This window comes from Saccoglossus kowalevskii, chromosome 11 (genome assembly GCF_978046115.1).
Source record: "Saccoglossus kowalevskii chromosome 11, keSacKowa6.1, whole genome shotgun sequence".
NCBI classification, from domain to species: Eukaryota; Metazoa; Hemichordata; class Enteropneusta; family Harrimaniidae; genus Saccoglossus; species Saccoglossus kowalevskii.
Window position 1 is genome coordinate 7,675,792 of NC_140651.1, and position 20,262 is coordinate 7,696,053.

General features: G+C 35.0%; 1 protein-coding gene across 1 annotated transcript; it reads right to left on the reverse strand.

The window, feature by feature from the left end:
- Positions 1-9,432: 9,432 nt before the first annotated feature.
- On the reverse strand, positions 9,433-18,968 carry LOC144343467 (uncharacterized). Its single transcript, XM_078005993.2, has 12 exons — positions 18,804-18,968; positions 17,624-17,688; positions 16,619-16,735; positions 15,830-15,995; positions 15,214-15,330; positions 14,840-14,963; positions 14,296-14,388; positions 13,165-13,388; positions 11,848-11,958; positions 11,186-11,242; positions 10,082-10,191; positions 9,433-9,699 (listed from the first exon to the last, which is right to left on the reverse strand). Exons 1-12 carry the CDS (start codon positions 18,823-18,825, stop codon positions 9,583-9,585), a joined length of 1,323 nt encoding a protein of 440 aa, XP_077862119.1. The 5' UTR covers positions 18,826-18,968; the 3' UTR covers positions 9,433-9,582.
- Between the last annotated feature and the right edge of the window lie 1,294 nt (positions 18,969-20,262).

Here is a 20,262-nt window from a genome sequence, read left to right on the forward strand (position 1 = left end):
GTGGATGGTTCGTCAGGTTGAATATACGGGAAGTGGTTGTAACGGGGAATGGGTAACTCGCAAGGCAGTGAGTGGTACACTAGGATCGCTCGACACTTATACGCATCAGCAGTATAGTACAGCCAGATATTTATTACCACTACAATCGTCACCCTACGCCCCCGGTCCTCTTCTCCCTTAATACGCTGGAACCCCCCGTTTTTATAAACGACAGTGTTAATCGTTCAACCAATAGTCTAAATACTTTGCATGCGTTGTCATGACGGCATGTGGACTCCGCCAGTGAGGGCGTCGCCCCATAGCATCGTCATGACAACATCAATGCAACTTGGTGACACTGTCCTGTCCAACAAAAGATGAAAATGACCCCATTTTCGGACCGTGGCAACGTATGGTAAAAATATACAAACAGTAGGAAGTGCATAAAATTAAATATATGCAATAGGAATTGTACAAAATCAGATACAGACAACAAGAAATATATAAAAAATTTAAATACAGATAGAAGAAAATGTAACAACAAAATTGATGATTAAATGAATAGGATGATTATAATGTGGAGGTAATGGAAGAGTCTGGACCGCGAGTCTTTCAGATGAGTCGGGACCGCGAGTCTTTCAGATGAGTCTGGACCGCGAGTCTTTCAGATGAGTCGGGACCGCGAGTCTTTCAGTTGAGTCTGGACCGCGAATGTATTTAATGCACCTGGACCGCGAGTCTTTCACTCGAGGAATTTTTTTTTTTTAATTAGCATGATCAATAAGTTAAAATAAAATCTAAATAATACATGAAAATAACAATGCATAATATACATAACAATTTTTTTTTTTTTTTTTTTATATATGCTGAAAATGTAGAAAAAAACTGGAAAATCAATTAAAATAAATTTCGTAACAATAAGAAAATCGCTGTGTGGCTATAACAGTTGCATGGCATAAGTAAACACGTCAGAGTTATACACCCGCATAGCACAATCGGTGCATTGCGTTAACAAAGTATGTATGGGGTGTTACCGAAAACACGTATTCACCTTATTTTGACAACTAGACTCTATAAAGTATCGTAATAATAGAGGTCCACAGACAATACGATATTCATTTGTCTCATATCTATTGTTGCTATTTCACGCCTCTATATGTTTTATGTGATAAGAGAAGTAAAAGATGCATTACAACAATTACGAAATGAGCATTATCACGTGATTCCTGGCAGAAGACGCAAAATATGCATATGGCCGGTGATTGGTCCTTTAGACAAATATGCTACGCCCTATTGGCTAAGCCAGCATTTCATCGACCAATGATCACTGTCCCGTTTATAGCTCTGTGCATATTTAACTGTGGTGAGTATTCCGAGTCAGTTAAACCCCGACATCGGTGCATTCAACTGCTCTCCTAGTATCTGACAAGATAATTGAGGTAAGGAATATAAAATGTTATTATATAAAAAAAAAAAAAAGGGTATATTAAGCAAGAACTTAGGCTTAATAAGTTTGACAAAAAAAAAATATATATACTACTATTTACTAACATTGTTGCAAATGAGTAATATTTTATGTTTTATTTTTGTGTTTTCCCCTTGTTGCAGATGCCGTACACAAGTCTAATTATAGTGGTGCTCCTGAATACAATATGGTGGGCGAAGTCTCTTCCACTCGTATCTAGACTCAACCACGGCGTAATTTTCTATCCCACCACAATAATTCACCAATCCGATTCAAATTGGCATGCTACATTTGTGGTGGAACGACCAGATATTTCGGTGTTTGACTCCCTATTTGACGAGTTTATAAATCCATGTACCTCTCAAGAAAACAACGCATTTTGTGTTTCTTACAATCACATTATTGAGAGTTTCACTTTTCGGGCCCACAAATCTATCTCCAGGATCCGAAATTTAGCAAAAGAAATATCGCTCTTGGGTTCTCCTGATTCTGCTACTAACCCATCACATAGAATAAAAAGAAATATTTTCGGCTCTATTATATCCTCCATTACTGGTTTAGTAGAAGAAAAACAATTAAAGCTTTTGGCGCATCAAATTGACTCTCCTGAAACAGGCAAAATTGCTAACTTAGATTCGGTTTTAGATGAACAAACCAAGAAACTATCATCTATGTCACCTATTACCAATAAGCGTGTACAGAATTTATGGCATCATATTACGCATTCCAATGATCAGGTTAAAAATATCGTGACAGAAATGCATAGTTTACAAGACTATATTAATCATTCGGCGAGAAGCATTAATGTCACGATACTTGACATCAAACATCTAACCCAACTTTCATCCCTTCAATTCCAAGTGAATGAAAGATCAGATTTTCTTAATGACCTCATGTTTGGATATCAGCGTCATCTTACTGGTTTACATTCACTGATAGCTGGATTCCTTCCCATTGAATTCATCAGTCACCAACAAGTGAGAGACACCTTGGACCAAGTAAGAACACAACTTAATAACATAGCCACCGATTTTAAAATTACCCACAACGTGTTGTCGTATTATTTTCGCCAAAAGAGTGTTATATTTCACCAAACTTCAAATTATCTATATATTCAACTCCGCATCCCATTGTCATTGGTTTACGCAGAGTATGATTTATATCGTGTTATGAACTTCCCAGTACCAACGCCAGAGAACATACGTACAAATAATTCTACTCTGGATAAATCATTTACCAAAGTTGTCAACCTTCCTGAGTATTTAGGAATTTCATCACACGACTATACATACATAGAAATTTCGGCCAATGATCTTATGCATTGTAGTGGAGATAAGGTTAAGTCATGTGATCACCCCTTTACCATATTTCAATCTGATTCTTCTTCATGCGCTCATGCAATTTATCTGGACAAACAAGACCGTGTTTCGAAATTCTGTAGCGTACAAATCTTAGTAAATTATAACCCTAGACCATCGGCATTCTATTTACCAAACTCAAAAGCGCTAATCCAAGGTTTGACTGCTGATACATATGTGGTCTGCCCTGGGCGTGAGACTAGATCCCTGCCTCCATGTGAGTTGTGTCTTGTAGACATGGGATGCAATTGCAAACTTACTTCCAAAGAGATATCACTTCATACCAGTTTGTCGCAATGCACAGGCAATGATACATTTCTGGTACATTATGTGGCTAATCTCCATTTCACAAGAGCTATCTTTCAAAGCTATAGCTTAACAAATGTTACTGGGAGCCAGACGTTTGTATCGAAATGGAAGGCGGAACTTCCCGACCTATCCATACTTCAACACGCATTCAACCAGTCTCTGGCAACGGATGCAGCCCTTACCTTGGATTTAGCGAAAGTTGCCAATTCACATAATAAACGGTCGATTATGTACGCCTCTAATTTGGACCAATTAGCTTTCCAATGCCGACCCAATTTCGATTTGTTTTCTACGCCTTACTCATATTTGGCGCAATTATTCTCCCCTACAATTATATTAGCGATCATATCTCTAACACTGTATCTTCTGATGTTTATTAAGATTCGTCGCCAAGGTGGTTTAATACGACAACATCAATGCAACTTGGTGACACTCGTGTGTGTACTTGTGTTTTATTATATTTAATGTCTTTTGACCACAGATAATGTAACAAAATATATTATTTAGTGTCAAATAAAATATACTATACTATACTATATTAATAATTCAGTATAAACAAATGCGATTTGTAATGTATTCGCTACTTGTAGAGAGTATATGGTACCATTACTTTTTTTTATTAAAATCCGTGCATATTAATTATCTGACATTAAACTTAACGTACTTAAAGCGGGAGGGTCGTCACCTGCGCACGCGCGGGAATTGAGTTCCAAGCGACGATAACAACACACAACACACGCTAAAAACGCAAAGGGTAGACGTTTGTTTGTAAACAATGACACGCTATGGCCATCTGACGCATGCGCAGGTGACGACTCCCCCGCTTTAATACTAGTGACTGGTGTTGTCACTCAACAGTTTCATGTATTCAGGTGAATTCGAATTAAGAGAATTTCAGTTTGGATTACCCACGGATTTCACAGGTTTACACTTAATTTATTTGTTTGTTGTAAACCTTTTAAGTCAGGGACTCACCAATAGAAGTACACTTACAGGAGTAAATCATTTAGGAGCAATAAAACACATGTCTGAAGGTACAAATAATCACAAAAATCGATTTAAAGGGCGGTGGTCGTCGCGCAGCGCGTGTTCGAATTTCATGTAAATAAACAATGTATTTTACACGCGTTGTGTGCGTCGCTATGAGTCCCACATCGAACAGGACGCGGCACGACGACTACCGCCCTTTAATTTTTTTACAAAATGCATCAATGTTTTCCTGGCTAGGGACCACAAAAGCAAATGGCAGCTCGTTGTTCTGGAGATATTTTCCCACATGTTCAATTCAGTATTTAATACTCAGTAAGATGAGTTAGATTTGATTCATCATAAAATTCCTCTCTGGCTGGAAAACGTGTCTCATTCCAAGACCAAATTTGTTATTGGTACTTTTTACAAAACAGGGACACACATTATCGTCTACATCTGTCATTTTCCTTATTCGTATGTCATACCTAGGGTATATGATCTTACTTCAATTTTTTCTGTAAAGTTATTCAAAAAATTTAGTTAATTTGCAGTTGTAAATTTGTTTCTTGAACGCGCGGGAGCAGACCACGCCCTCAACGCAGAACCATTTATAGTTTTGTTCTACTTCTATAGAAGGAGTGAAAGTGTAGAGATTATCGCTAGAACTACATGGGTAGATTAGAAATATTATTTAACAGAACGAACCCCAGATTTGTGCTCGGAGTATGCACCATATGACTGACAGCAATGTAAATACCAACAAGTAGACTGTCGTCAATGTTACAGCAGCCCAGGAAAAAAATCGTTTTAAGATTGGTGAAGTAACACCTTGTATCAGAAAAACACGCAATATAGGAAACATAATTTTAATATGCAGTTTGGTGGTTTCCCTGCCGTAATTTACATATACAATTTGCTTTCGTAAAAAAAAACACTGTTACAGTGAAGTGAAGTGAATTTAATATTGCATTTCTTCGCTGACATTATTTCAGACTGGTCTGAAATATCCCATTCCAATCTGGGGGGGGGGGTAATGATTAGATTAAAACAACATTTCCTGAATTTGCCTGAAGAAAATAAACTTAAAATACGTTGTTTTACCACTAGTATCTATTGTAATAGCAAGCTTAATAATGTCAGAAACCACTTGTCTAAACTAACAAAAACGATGTATACGACCAAGAAGCAAAATCGGTAATAAGTTTAACAGTTATTTAGATGAGCTGAATATCGGATATATCGCTGACAAATAATTGAAACAAGTCATGCATCGTACATTTATCTAAATTTATAAGTTTAGCAGCTATTTAGAAATGCTAAACATTGGCGGATTTAGATGGGGGCCGAGGGGGCCGCCCCCCCTTATTTTCAAAAACCACATGGCTTCGCATACAGTTCGGCGCTCGCGAACTTGGCCTTAGGCCAACTTATCGCTCCCCCCTATTCCAGAATCCTAGATCCACCCCTGCTAAATATCGGATATATCGTTGAAAAATAATTGGACCAAGTCACTCCTTGTACGTCAATTGAATAACCTAAAATTTATAAGTTTAGCAGCTAGTTGGAAACGCTAAATGTCGGGTTTATCGTTAAAAAATAATTGGACCAAGTCAATCTAAATAGCCTCAAATTTATAAGTTTAGCAGTTATTTATGAGAAGCGCTAAATAAATATCCTCTTACAACAATCTCAAAAGACTGAAATGCAGCTATTTTGAAGCACTAAACAAATAAGTATAATACCAATCACTACAAGAACGTAAATCTAAATAAATAAATACAACGATTATAGGCTACTAATATTTGATGTTTAACATGTTGTTCCAGGGCTGACTTTCTGACAAACCTTGCTATTCCATCTAATTCTAAAATGGCCAACTGGAAGTCATTATGTTTTTTTGAATGCTGTTCCAGAGCTGACAAACCTTGTCATTCCATCTGATTCAAAATGACAGTCATTTCATCTAATTCAAAATGACTAAGTCATTCCATCTGATTCAAAATGGCAAAGTCATTCCATCTGATTCAAAATAACCAAGTCATTCCATCTGATTCAAAATGGCCACATCATTCCATCTAATTCAAAATGACCAAGTCATTACATCTGATTCAAAATGCCCAAATCATTCCATCTGATTCAAAATGGCTAAGTCATTCCATCTGATTCAAAATGACCAAGTCATTCCATCTGATTCAAAATGGCCAAGTCATCCCATCTGATTCAAAATGGCCATGTCATTCCATCTGATTCAAAATGACCAAGTCATTCCATTTGATTCAAAATGGCCAAGTCATTTCATCTGATTCAAAATGGCCAAGTCATTTCATCTGATTCAAAATGGCCACATCATTCCATCTAATTCAAAATGACCAAGTCATTCCATCTGATTCAAAATGGCCAAGTCATTCCATCTGATTCAAAATGGCCAAGTCATTACATCTGATTCAAAATGACCAAGTCATTCCATCTGATTCAAAATGACCATGTCATTCCATCTCATTCAAAATGGCCAAATCATTTCATCTGATTCTAAATGCCCAAGTTATTCCATCTCATTCAAAATGGCCAAATCATTCCATCTGATTCAAAATGACCAAGTCATTCCATCTGATTCAAAATGGCCAAGTCATCCCATCTGATTCAAAATGGCCATCTCATTCCATCTGATTCAAAATGACCAAGTCATTCCATTTGATTCAAACTGGCCAAGTCATTTCATCTGATTCAAAATGGCCAAGTCATTCCATCTGATTCAAAATGGCCAAGTCATTCCATCTGATTCAAAACAGCCAAGTCATTTCATCTGATTCAAAATGGCCAAGACATTCCATCTGATTCAAAATGGCAGAGTCATTCCACCTGATTCAAAATGATCAAATCATTCCATCTGATTCAAAATGACCAAGTCATTCCATCTGATTCAAAATGGCCAAGTCATTTCATCTGATTCAAAATGGCCAAGTCATTCCATCTGATTCAAAATGGCCAAGTCATTCCATCTGATTCAAAACAGCCAAGTCATTTCATCTGATTCAAAATGGCCAAGACATTCCATCTGATTCAAAATGGCAGAGTCATTCCACCTGATTCAAAATGATCAAATCATTCCATCTGATTCAAAATGACCAAGCCATTCCATCTGATTCAAAATGGCCAAGTCATCCCATCTGATTCAAAATGGCCATGTCATTCCATCTGATTCAAAATGACCAAGTCATTCCATTTGATTCAAAATGGCCAAGTCATTTCATCTGATTCAAAATGGCCAAGTCATTCCATCTGATTCAAAATGGCCAAGTCATTCCATCTGATTCAAAACAGCCAAGTCATTTCATCTGATTCAAAATGGCCAAGACATTCCATCTGATTCAAAATGGCAGAGTCATTCCACCTGATTCAAAATGATCAAGTCATTCCATCTGATTCAAAATGACCAAGTCATTCCATCAGATTCAAAATGGCCAAGTCATTCCATCTAATTCAAAATGACCAAGTCATTTTATCTGATTCTAAATGGTCAGGTCATTCCATCTGATTCAAAATGGCCAAGTCATTACATCTGATTCAAGTCATTCCACCTGATTCAAAATGATCAAGTCATTCCATCTGATTCAAAATGACCAAGTCATTCCATCTGATTCAAAATGGCCAAGTCATTCCATCTAATTCAAAATGACCATGTCATTCCATCTCATTCAAAATGGCCAAATCATTTCATCTGATTCTAAATGCCCAAGTTATTCCATCTCATTCAAAATGGCCAAATCATTCCATCTGATTCAAAATGACCAAGTCATTCCATCTGATTCAAAATGGCCAAGTCATCCCATCTGATTCAAAATGGCCATCTCATTCCATCTGATTCAAAATGACCAAGTCATTCCATTTGATTCAAAATGGCCAAGTCATTTCATCTGATTCAAAATGGCCAAGTCATTCCATCTGATTCAAAATGGCCAAGTCATTCCATCTGATTCAAAACAGCCAAGTCATTTCATCTGATTCAAAATGGCCAAGACATTCCATCTGATTCAAAATGGCAGAGTCATTCCACCTGATTCAAAATGATCAAATCATTCCATCTGATTCAAAATGACCAAGTCATTCCATCTGATTCAAAATGGCCAAGTCATCCCATCTGATTCAAAATGGCCATGTCATTCCATCTGATTCAAAATGACCAAGTCATTCCATTTGATTCAAAATGGCCAAGTCATTTCATCTGATTCAAAATGGCCAAGTCATTCCATCTGATTCAAAATGGCCAAGTCATTCCATCTGATTCAAAACAGCCAAGTCATTTCATCTGATTCAAAATGGCCAAGACATTCCATCTGATTCAAAATGGCAGAGTCATTCCACCTGATTCAAAATGATCAAGTCATTCCATCTGATTCAAAATGACCAAGTCATTCCATCAGATTCAAAATGGCCAAGTCATTCCATCTAATTCAAAATGACCAAGTCATTTTATCTGATTCTAAATGGTCAGGTCATTCCATCTGATTCAAAATGGCCAAGTCATTACATCTGATTCAAGTCATTCCACCTGATTCAAAATGATCAAGTCATTCCATCTGATTCAAAATGACCAAGTCATTCCATCTGATTCAAAATGGCCAAGTCATTCCATCTAATTCAAAATGACCAAGTCATTTTATCTGATTCTAAATGGTCAGGTCATTCCATCTGATTCAAAATGGCCAAGTCATTACATCTGATTCAAATCATTCCATCTGATTCAAAATGGCCAAGTCATTCCATCTGATTCAAAATGGCCAAGTCATTACATCTGATTCAAATCATTCCATCTGATTCAAAATGGCAGAGCCATTCCACCTGATTCAAAATGATCAAGTCATTTTATCTGATTCTAAATGGTCAGGTCATTCCATCTGATTCAAAATGGCCAAGTCATTACATCTGATTCAAATCATTCCATCTGATTCAAAATGGCCAAGTCATTCCATCGGATTCAAAATGGCCAAGTCATTCCATCTGATTCAAAATGGCCAAGTCATTACATTTGATTCAAATCATTCCATCTGATTCAAATCATTCCATCTGATTCAAATCATTCCATCTGATTCAAACTGGCCAAGACATTGCATCAGATAAAATGACCAAGTCATATCCAATAAACTACTTTCTTCCACTTGTTTAGCCACTGTCACTCTTAGTTATACTGCAGCTAAGATCATAACATTTCAGATTATTGTTTTATCCAAGTTTAGTTAATTGTGATTACTTCTTCTTTTAGTGTACATTTGAAAATAAAACCATGAATAGAATATTGTATCTACATTTATATTAACTCAGCTAAAATATAATTGCAGGATAATAAGACAAAAAACTTTTTAAAAAATATTTATTATTTACTTGATACAATCCAACATGTTTAATATGTTCCATCTCATATTGTTAATATTAATTAAGAATTCAATACATTCATTACAAAGTATCCACCAGTATTCGGTAAAAAAAGTTGAGTTATCAGACTGACTAATTTGTTGTTAATTGCGTCACGGCATCTCTGAGCACCTCATATTCACAGATATCATTATAGATATGAGCAGAAATTCTGACATATAGTTCATTCTGAATAGCTTTGATGGGTACCTGTAAAAATGATAATATAATAATAATATAACACTGAAGTGAATGTAATTGAGTAATGAAGTGAAAAACGGGTCATACCCAATTTACATTTTACATGTCCAAGATTAAAATACAGAAAACATGTGAACAGTAATATATTGTTATACAGTGAGAACAAAACATTTGGGGCTCATAACACGAGATATTATACAGCCAAACGCACTTATGGTGGGTGGGGATGGTGGTTGGGGCTAGGGCTGGAGTGTTTGTGGGTGGTGGCATGTGGGTATTGACACATCCTGCCTTGTGCATTATATATGGTAATTAATCCGGTTGTAAACACAAAGGCTCTTAAAAAAAATATGAATAAATAATTATAAGGGTTAGATTTAAAAACATTTACCTCTATTTTAAATTGATGAAATAATTTATTTTGAATTGTTTCCGCCAAATCATAATTACATATCTTATTTTTATGAAGGTCAGATGGCAGCTGAACCAGTACCATGCTTCCTAAAAAGTAAACAAAGACTATTAGAAAAACATACTATTTTCATCGTCCGAATCGCACGGTCCCGTGTCTTCGACCTATAGGGTTCTACATGATACCGTGCAGGATCGCATAGGCTAATTGCATATCTTAAGCAGCGAGATCTGATTGGGTGCGCCTTGAAACAAGGCGCCCAATCAGCTGGGACGTACCAAATTATAAGACAAAATTCCACTTCCTGTTTTTGTCGCTATGAAGACATCCTTCCCACACAAAACTGTGTCAATTGCCTGTATCTGATGAGGCTTGAGGGCACTAACACCGAAAACTTTCGCAATTTTATCATCACAAATATCACGATTCATGGGCGCTGCCATTTTGTTTAAAATGAAACGCCAAAGAAGGATTTGTAACACGCAAACTGATTGGACAATGATTAGCCACAACTGACTACTGGGGGCGCTGTTAGAATACGCATATTTAATGGTCGTTCTGCCAAGGTCTGTTTAGAGGCTTGGCCGAATAAACTTAGACCTTGGCTAGCGAAGATGACTATTTTTTAATTTTGAATTTTTCAGAATAAGTAATATAAAGAATGTATAAGATGAAGTTATGCAAGTGTGCGTACAATGAAGAGCTCACGCAAATCACAAAACTGAGAGGCAAATCAACAAATTTGAATGCAATTTAGTGAGGCTGTGAAAGAACAGATTAGTGTTCATCCTAGATTGTTTTTGGTAGTGATACAACAAAAATGTAATACATGCTTTTGCATTTTTAAATACAGTGATATAAATCTCTGGATTTCTGAACCTTAATTCCAAGCATCCATTGCATCATATGATGCTATTTATTAAAAATACTTTGAAACGATGGGTATGGAATTGAATCGCTTGTAGTGTCCGCAAAGTGTGAGCTGAGTATTTATCACATACCACCATACACAGTTATGAAATTTCATACCCTTATTTTATAAATAATTTGAAAATATAGAAATGATGATAATAGATATCTTACCAAACATGTGCATAGGAGCAATAAGTTTAGTTTTCCATTTATCCAAAAGTAATTCAGCTGAAAAACAATATCAAAACATACATTACTGGTTATGTATATCATACTGTGCATGTATTAAACAAAATGTCAGCATTCAGGAACAGTCAGGAACATTCATAATAATGGCTGTACATAATTTTATGAATGTGGTGTTTGTTATAAAATGTTATATCATGCATGTGATTAATTATTCATGAGTACTTTTGGTTTTAATGGACAAATGAGTGAATACAAACTAAACCAGTGACAGGCGTATTTACAACTGTTGTTGCATTGTTATCATTTCTCAATAGTTTATACTTGTATTATAATTTTATACAGGCTAAACTTTCTAGGGATTCAAAACAAATCATCAAAAATCACAGCAAAGAATGGACAGTTTGAGTTGACAATGTTTTTATCGCCTGCACACATTCTCATTTGGTTTCGTTAATGAACTGAAATACTTATTAAATCAGTTCTGTTTTTAATATAAGATAAATTATATTTTGCTAGCAAGAAAGAAATGGTTAAATATGGTTGAATAAACATCTTATTACATTGCTTATGTAACTCCTTCCAATGTGCAGGCATTAGGTCTCTCTGTTAAAACAACTATAATTGAACAAACTGAGATGTCATACCTGCTTGTTTCGCTAGTGAATGTATGTAGTGCCTTATTTTATCAGGTCCAACAGAGTTCCAGAAGTCTAACACAGTATAAAGTGATAGGAAGGAGGTGAAATCTATTAATCCTGAAATAATAAAATTAAAAAAAATACTTTATCAGATATAAACAATGTGTAGAGTAGTATGCTCTGTGATGTCTGCATCCTCGATGATTGATTTGCACAGAAACATTCATGTAGATTTTTCACAACATTCCTGTAATGTTCCTGGTGTGCATGTATGTTCTGCATAAAAAATATATTGTATAATTGAATAATTTTCACAAGCCAATTTTACATATTTAGTATGGTGACAATACTTTTATGATCTGTTTCAATATGACCGATTGGTGTCTATTGCGCTTCTTTGGCATGCACATAACAATCACAAATCAAACTTGGTAAATTGGCCAATAATGCAATATAAGATATATATTTTTATGTATTTATTTCCACAACAGTCCACAACTGTTTCTCTGAGATGAGAAACAGGTGTACATCAGTTTTGTCTGTCTTATTATCAATATTTGGGTGAGAGAGTCACCATTTTGTTTCTTCACAATGTCACTAATTTATTGATAAAGACTATTTAATTTAAAATAACTTATGATAGACCTACATACTATTATTATACATCTATCACCGTAACGTCATAAGTAATTTTGTGGTATTGTACTGGGTATTTTAATCCTACCATATAAGGAAACGGCAATTCCAAATAAGGAACGATTATGCATGCAAGCGTCCTCTAATAATGAAAAATATACATGGCTGCCCCTAGGGTTTGACCGGACATCACACAAAGAAGATCGCTAAATCTGTTCTAAAAGTTTTGGATTACGGCATTCCCATGATGTATTCCTGGAAGGAAAAGATGTATAATAATAAGGTTATTACAAGGATACTGTAAAGTATGCACTTAGACAGTACGCTGTCGCTGTACAGACTTATGCATACTTTGCAGTATCCTCGTAATATCCTCATATTATGCTCAATTTATAAAAAATTTCAGGATTTTAAATACAATTATATCTAATATATGTAAATTATTCAGGTTTGGAAGTTATAAGGCACTTTTTGAATTTGCAGCTAAAAGCTGGGTTTGAGAACGTTCAAACTCAACCCAGAATCAGGAAGAATGATTTTGCATTTTTTAAACCCATCACTGTTCCTACCTTGTGGGAAATTTTGCTAGGTTGTCCTACACCATTTCATAAAAAAAGGATAGAAGCATTTACAAACAAACAAAATAAGAATAAGGATTTAAAAGGAATTATCAGGTATGTTTCCCACCTGGCCACATATATTCAGCGCTAAATCCACTTCCAAAACCATGTGATACAACCAATGGTCTGACGGTTTGTTGCAATTCTTTCCTAACATAAAGAAAAGCACATCCCTTTGGAGCACAAAACCATTTATGTGCATTTGTCACATAATAATCTGCTCCAATATCCACTATATTCAGTGATAAACTTCCTAGAGAATGTGCCCCATCTACTAACACAGGAACGTCTCTGAAAAACATTTTGAAAAAAAAGTAACATAAGATACTTTCAAACAATATTAACAAATTTTTGTTGGGCCAATTAAAAAAAAGACATGCAATGAAAATCTTGTGTGACAAATTTGATCACAAAATCACATGACAAATATATATTTCTAGAAATATTGATACGAATACTATGAGGTTATTACGAAGATACCTCAAAGTATGCACGAAGACAGTACAGCGGCAGTATCGACCGACGCGCAGGGGAGGTCGATGCGACAGCGTACTGTCTGAGTGCATAATTTGAGGTATCTTCGTAATAACCTTATTATTATACATCTTTTCCTACCAAGGATACATCATGGGAATGCCGAAATCTAAAAAGTTTAGAACAGAATCAGCGAACTTCTTTGTATGAAGTCCGGTTAAATTCTGGTGGCAGCCATGTTTGTTTTTATTATTAGAGGGCGCTTACGCGCGTAATAATTCCATATTTGGAATTCGCATTTCCTAATATGGTAGGATGAAAATACCCCGTAAAATACCGCAAAATTACGACACGCTGTAACCTATGGCGTTACGGTGACAGATGTATAATAATGTAGAATACTTTATTTTTGCTTGGAATTTATTTTTGCTGAAGGGATGTGTATTCCACAGTAAGTGAGTCACTAAAAAGAACTGCTTTAGCGTTCATATCAGGCTGTATTACATGCATTATATATTTTTGAATACAATCTGCTGATAAACTTATTCACTTTTGTTTAGGCAACCAAACTATTCTAAGCATCTACTGTGTTCTGTGATGATGTTTAAAATACATTGATTTGACACACACTAGGAAATCATGGGAACTTGCATTGCAGCGTACATAGATATCAAATTTGCATATCATAATCTCATAAACCTTTGATACCAGTAATGGTTCTCACCTTGCATGGCAAATTTCTACAAGTTCTTTGATAGGCATAATAAATGGAGTATTGCTTGGGATATGATCAAATACAGCAAGGCGTGTTCCAGGACTGAAACATTCAAAAAAAAAAAGCTAATACAGTGCTATAATTGTTTATACATTTGAATTACTATTCACATATGTCTGTGCAGTAATGAAGAAAGTAATGGCTAAGCATGAACATCCTTGATGTTTAATAACAACTAGTAGTTTGTAGGTTAAATAATCTGCATAACTACAGATGTACTCAAGAACAATTCATGTCAGTAACTAAATTACAAACTACTAGTATGAATTATCTAAAAAGCTTGAATTTAAATTTTATGAAAGTTCTCCTGAGATAAATGAGGAACACATAATATAAACAGTCAGGATAAACTCTGAAAACTCCCTTTGTGTTTTGTGTAAAAGAGAGAATAATTTTCTTAGAATTGTCCTACAGTATCATCAAAACAAAATGTAAATTGCATTTAAAGACCCATATATGGCAACATACATAATTTCAGGTGATAGATGATTACCTGAGAGTTGCTTTCACCTTATTAATAATCTCGCTTTCTTCAGACAGTGGAAACTCTAAAGTTTCTTCCTGAATAACAGCACCAGTTTCTTCACTGATGAATTTCAATAATTTTTTTACTGCACCTATCAAAGAATATAACCTAACATAATTTGAGATGGTTGTTATTTCGGTCTTTGTAGCCATAGAAGATATTGATCTAAAACTTCAGATGAAGTGTTAACCCATAGTGGATGAGATGCTTAAGCTGAACTTAAATATGAAACTGACAGTCACAATCAAAAGATGGCACAGAAAAAAAAAAGACATTACATTTTATCAAAGGTACAAAAGTTCAGAAATTCTGAGAAAAGAAAATGTTTTACCCATACATACCATATGTAGTATTTAAGCAATATATTATGTCACCTGGTTTAAATTTAATACTTTTTATTACGCTGTTCATTGCCGTTGTAGCATTAGAAACCAGTACTATATCAGCTTTATCACAACCTATTTTAGGGGAAAAAAACAATATTTGAATGCAGTGTATATGTGGGACCAGAATTAAGCATTATTATAATGCAAACCTACAGTGTACATTCTGGCAGCTTTTATTATCAGGTTTAACATTTGTCATAATTTCCTTCACTGGTAGAGCTAAGACAATCTTTTTTGTTGATAACCCCCACCCCACCCCCAATTAATATGCACGGAATGAATGAAATTGATCCATTCACAGGCAAAATCCTACAACTGCAGTAATATAATATTGATTCTTGAAATGGTAGATAGATGAAGGGCAATCCAATTGTCAAGAAACTCTTCTTTCCATTATTGCTTATAGTCATAGCAAAACTCAAAACTACAAGTAAGATTCTAAATATGTGTAAATTTGTTTTTTCTTAGGGTAAAATTTCGAGACGTTTGTTGAAGAAGACAGTGTAAGTGAAGTTTAGAATAAGGTATCATACTATGATTTATTTGTTTCGTTGTTGTAATAATTGCTTACCAACAAATTGTGCTAACTTTCTTGTGATACAAACAAGATGTGGTAAAACATCTCTATCCATGAATCTGACAGGCTGCCGTTCTATGTAGTACTGCCATTGATGCTTAGCGTCTACTGCATCTTTCAGGGCTGCACCAAATGCTCCATGATTCAGAAAAGTAAAGTCCTAGTAATTTCAGAGTAAATATATTTAGTGGTAAAAATTACTGAAATGGTTATGGAAATAACCAACAATAGTTTCTAATCAAAAATGCCTGGTTTTGGAAATAATCTATGATTCTTGACTGGGGTAAAATCAAAGAAGAAATGACATCACACAGGCTTTTCAAAGAACCATGGGGCCCACAAAGGTCAAATGGAGGTCATGGGGTCAAATGGAGGTCATGAAGCCAAATGAAGGGTACATGATTAAATGGAGGTCACAGGGTCAATCACTGATGACCTTGTTCTTGTGTTCTATTATCTATGTTTAGCTATGTTATGTAATGTATAATGTGTTTGGCCACTGAAACCTGGTTACCTTGACTACGGAGCTTGTGAAAGAAACCATCTTGGTTTTCAGTTACAAGCAGCATGTCCTGTCTGTTAGTGTTTTGTTACATAAACACCACACTTGTTACAATCAGAACAAGATCAACTGACATGCACATGCATGAAACTTACATAGAAGATGATCTTCATCCCAATATATTGCCATACATGGTTATGAATTGCGTCAATCTTTAAACCTAATTTCATGTATGCCACCGCCATGGGTCAATAAGGTGTATATGGTTAGTATATACTTACTTCAAGTAAAAAGTGTTTTTTTCTTATTTCTTTTCCAAATACTGGCCAATAGTGTGGAGTGTCATGACTTGTAAATGTTGGCAATTCAACTGGTATTTTTGGTGCCTCGTACTCTTCCTGTAAAATAACATTCTCATTGTTTTCAAGAACTCACATATTTCATCAAATCTAGGATAATTATCCTACCATCCTTACATATAGCATGCCAGCAAAATGTATATAAAACCAATCTTCTTCTAAGTTTCAGAGAATTTAAAATGGAAGTTTAATGAGCACTCCTTGTAAATACCTGAACGTGAACACATAGATACAGTGGGTGACAGAAACCTGGGGATGTTATAAGCTTTTTATAAATATAAATTTTATAAATCAAAATGGCCAAATTCAAATTGACCAACTGAGAAACAATATTATAACATCATTATTGAGTTTAAACACTTAATTCTGATTAAGTGGGTAGTCATAGTTGCCATGTCAAGTGAAGATTTGCCCATTATGAGAGTAGACAATGTTGAGCATTTGAGCCAATCACTATCGGTGCTAATATTTGAATTTGAACAAAAGGTGATAATCAATATTTCTATTTCTATCAATATTTTTACAAACTAAAGTTTAACTGTAGTATAAAAATAAAATAATAAAATAAGTTTTCCCTATATTGAATAATCAGCAACTGCGTAATTATGACCGATTTTCTACTTAAATATGTAAGTTTTCCATTTCCTGTGAAATATTATTTCTTAAAATCAGTCTGAGCCTCTAACATGGCATAATCCATAGATTTCTTGAAAATTTGTTTTATATGAAAACAACTCAATTTGATGATCGATATTTGGGGCATTCCATGAAAAAGTGTTATTCATTTTCTATTCCATAAAATGAGGATTGACCAAATATTCTATCTTCTAAAATTTGTTATGGATTAGTATGCCTTCCTGTTTCAATGGCTAGATTGTGGTTGTTTTTTAGGAACTTAGCTACGTAATGGATGTATGATCTACTTACATGCGATATTTCTATCAGATCTTGCACATTGGAGGAATGAAAAGATCCAAAATCACGTTTATTTCCTATAACATAAACACAATATATATGAAATTATTAAAGGTGGTGTGCAGGAATGTGAATCAAACATACAAGATGTACATTTTTTCTCCAGACCTTGAAAAAAACTTGCTCTGTTCAAGGAGCACAAAGCAAAAAATTTGTTAATCAAAAAATGACAGAATCGATTATGCAAAAAAAGTCCCCATGAATTTATGATGTTTCTCACGATGTAAAGAGTATATGTACTTCACAGCTTTGTTATTTGCATTTTCAGAAAACAATCCCTTGCCTAGGAAAATATTGTCCACCATATTGTATTGAAATAAATTTGATGATAATATTTTTTTGATGGTAGCTGATCATGCCATCTGAGGCTAATTTTATACCCATTTAATCCCAGGTAGTCACTAAACTGTTGAGTCACAGTGGAGTCAATAAGCATGTTTTACATTTTTTATAAACTCGAATGTAATAATAATATTAAATAATAATTTCATTTATTACACCATAATGAAAGTTAACAAATCATTTTAGGCTGTTATGTAATAAATTTAAAAGTTAAAGAAAATTATAAATGCAGTATAAAATGGCAAATTAGCCTGAGATAGTGTGGTGATATACAATCATGTATGATAATGTATGAGCTTGAGCATTGACATTACATATGCTCATGGTGTGGTTAGAAAATATCAATCACAAACCACCATAGGCTGTCTGTTTGATTGATTGATTGATTGATTGATTGATTGATTGAAAACAACATATTAGGAAGAAAACATATTTTGCACAGTTTTCCTGCCATCGCCCAACTTTTTCTAATGGTCCAACCCAGAATATTCTTTTTTTCTGTATTTCTGTATTCACCCCACATTTTCTTATGGTCAATCCCTTATTGCCATGTTTCTGATACAGTGAACTAATATTCAACATGAGCGTCTGCTGAGGTTTGTGATTGGTTGCGACGTGCAGCACAGATTTCGTACAAATGTATTCGTGGGTAGAACGATCGGGAGCTGTTTATCAACGTGACTGAAGTCTCCAACTGTACGGTACAGGCACAGGGACTGTGGTACTTAGCTGACGGTCATACTCAATATCTATCATAATGGAAAGTATATGTCAACATTAAAAAACGCACCTGTTATGGGGTTAGTTGCCATCGTTCGTTTGTCACGTGGACAACAAAGTAAAGCGGGCAGTGTGTAATTGCATCAGCAGTATCTGAATGTGTAGGAATCGATCAATTCTCGTACGAGTCTCAGTGTGTTGAGATCAACGTTAACCTGGTCCCGTCCCTAGAGGTCGCTATTGCCGACAAATATCGACATTAGTGACCTCGATAGTGTGGTGACCTGACCCAAGTTAAGTTGCCCCCCTAAGTCAGCTATCATTCACCGCGGTGATTGATTTGTTGCAGGTCGTCAAACAGCATGCAAACCTATACCAGCAAAAAATTCAAACCTATGCCCCCAAACTGACTGCAAGATATCTACATCTATTCATGGAAAGTAGGATAAAACACCAGTTTTACAATTACATATTGAATACCGTAAAACAAATATTAAAAGTAAAAAAAATGGTTAGACAGATTGGAGAATATTTAGATAACTTTTTTTCAATTTAGAATATTTTTTTCTTTTTAAACTATTTTTTTTGTATGTTATTGTTAACACTTCATTGCTGTACATTGATAGAAATGTTATTTCGAAACACAGTCCTTCTAAAGATTCAATAAGATGTAATGATTATGGTTATTTTTATTAACAGAGTAAGATATGTTTATGTATTAATAGTCATATTTCACAACAGAAATTATCTTTTTCAAAATATGTATATCAAACGAAGGCTTATGAAATTTAATAAATGTAAGTAAGCTGTTTTGGAAGTAATCTGTCTGGTTTCCACGAATATTTTTGAAATGATTCTTCATTTATAAGTCAAAAAGTTATGGACATATGTTCATGACATATCTAGGATGGATCCGAAAGACGGGATTCTAAAGGCAAGGTATCTAAAGTTAAATGGACCAACATTTGCATATCCGAATTGCATACGAGTATATATGTAAACACACCAACATTCTCAAAAACACAATATCTTAGACTTGCTTGCAGTCTGTTGCGATTCCGACGAAAAATTCTTGAAAAATAAATATTGGGATTTCGCGATTACAGGACTTTCGCGTTCATCCCTCGTTTACGCAATTTATATTTATTTTTCATCGGGATCGCAACAGACTGCAAGCAAGTCTAATAATCTCTATTCAAGTAAACAAATAAACTTCCTCAGTATGTTGCAGAGTTTCAGAGTAGCAACGTACATTACAATGTTAGACAAACCACGGACATGACGTCATCTACTATCGTGAAACTAATTATGAATACTAGAATAGTGAATTGGTCTGGATGGCTGCAGGTCTTACGTACGAGTCTTACCGTCGCAAGTCTGTGTATATACGAGTTCCCATGGTAATCTACTGACGTCATGCTGGAGAAAGCAAATCAGTGATGACACATAACTCTATGCTGTCTACATAGCAACAGACTGTTGTCTAGCGTTCTGGGAAGAGTACTTCCGGGTGGCAAATCCTATTCGAC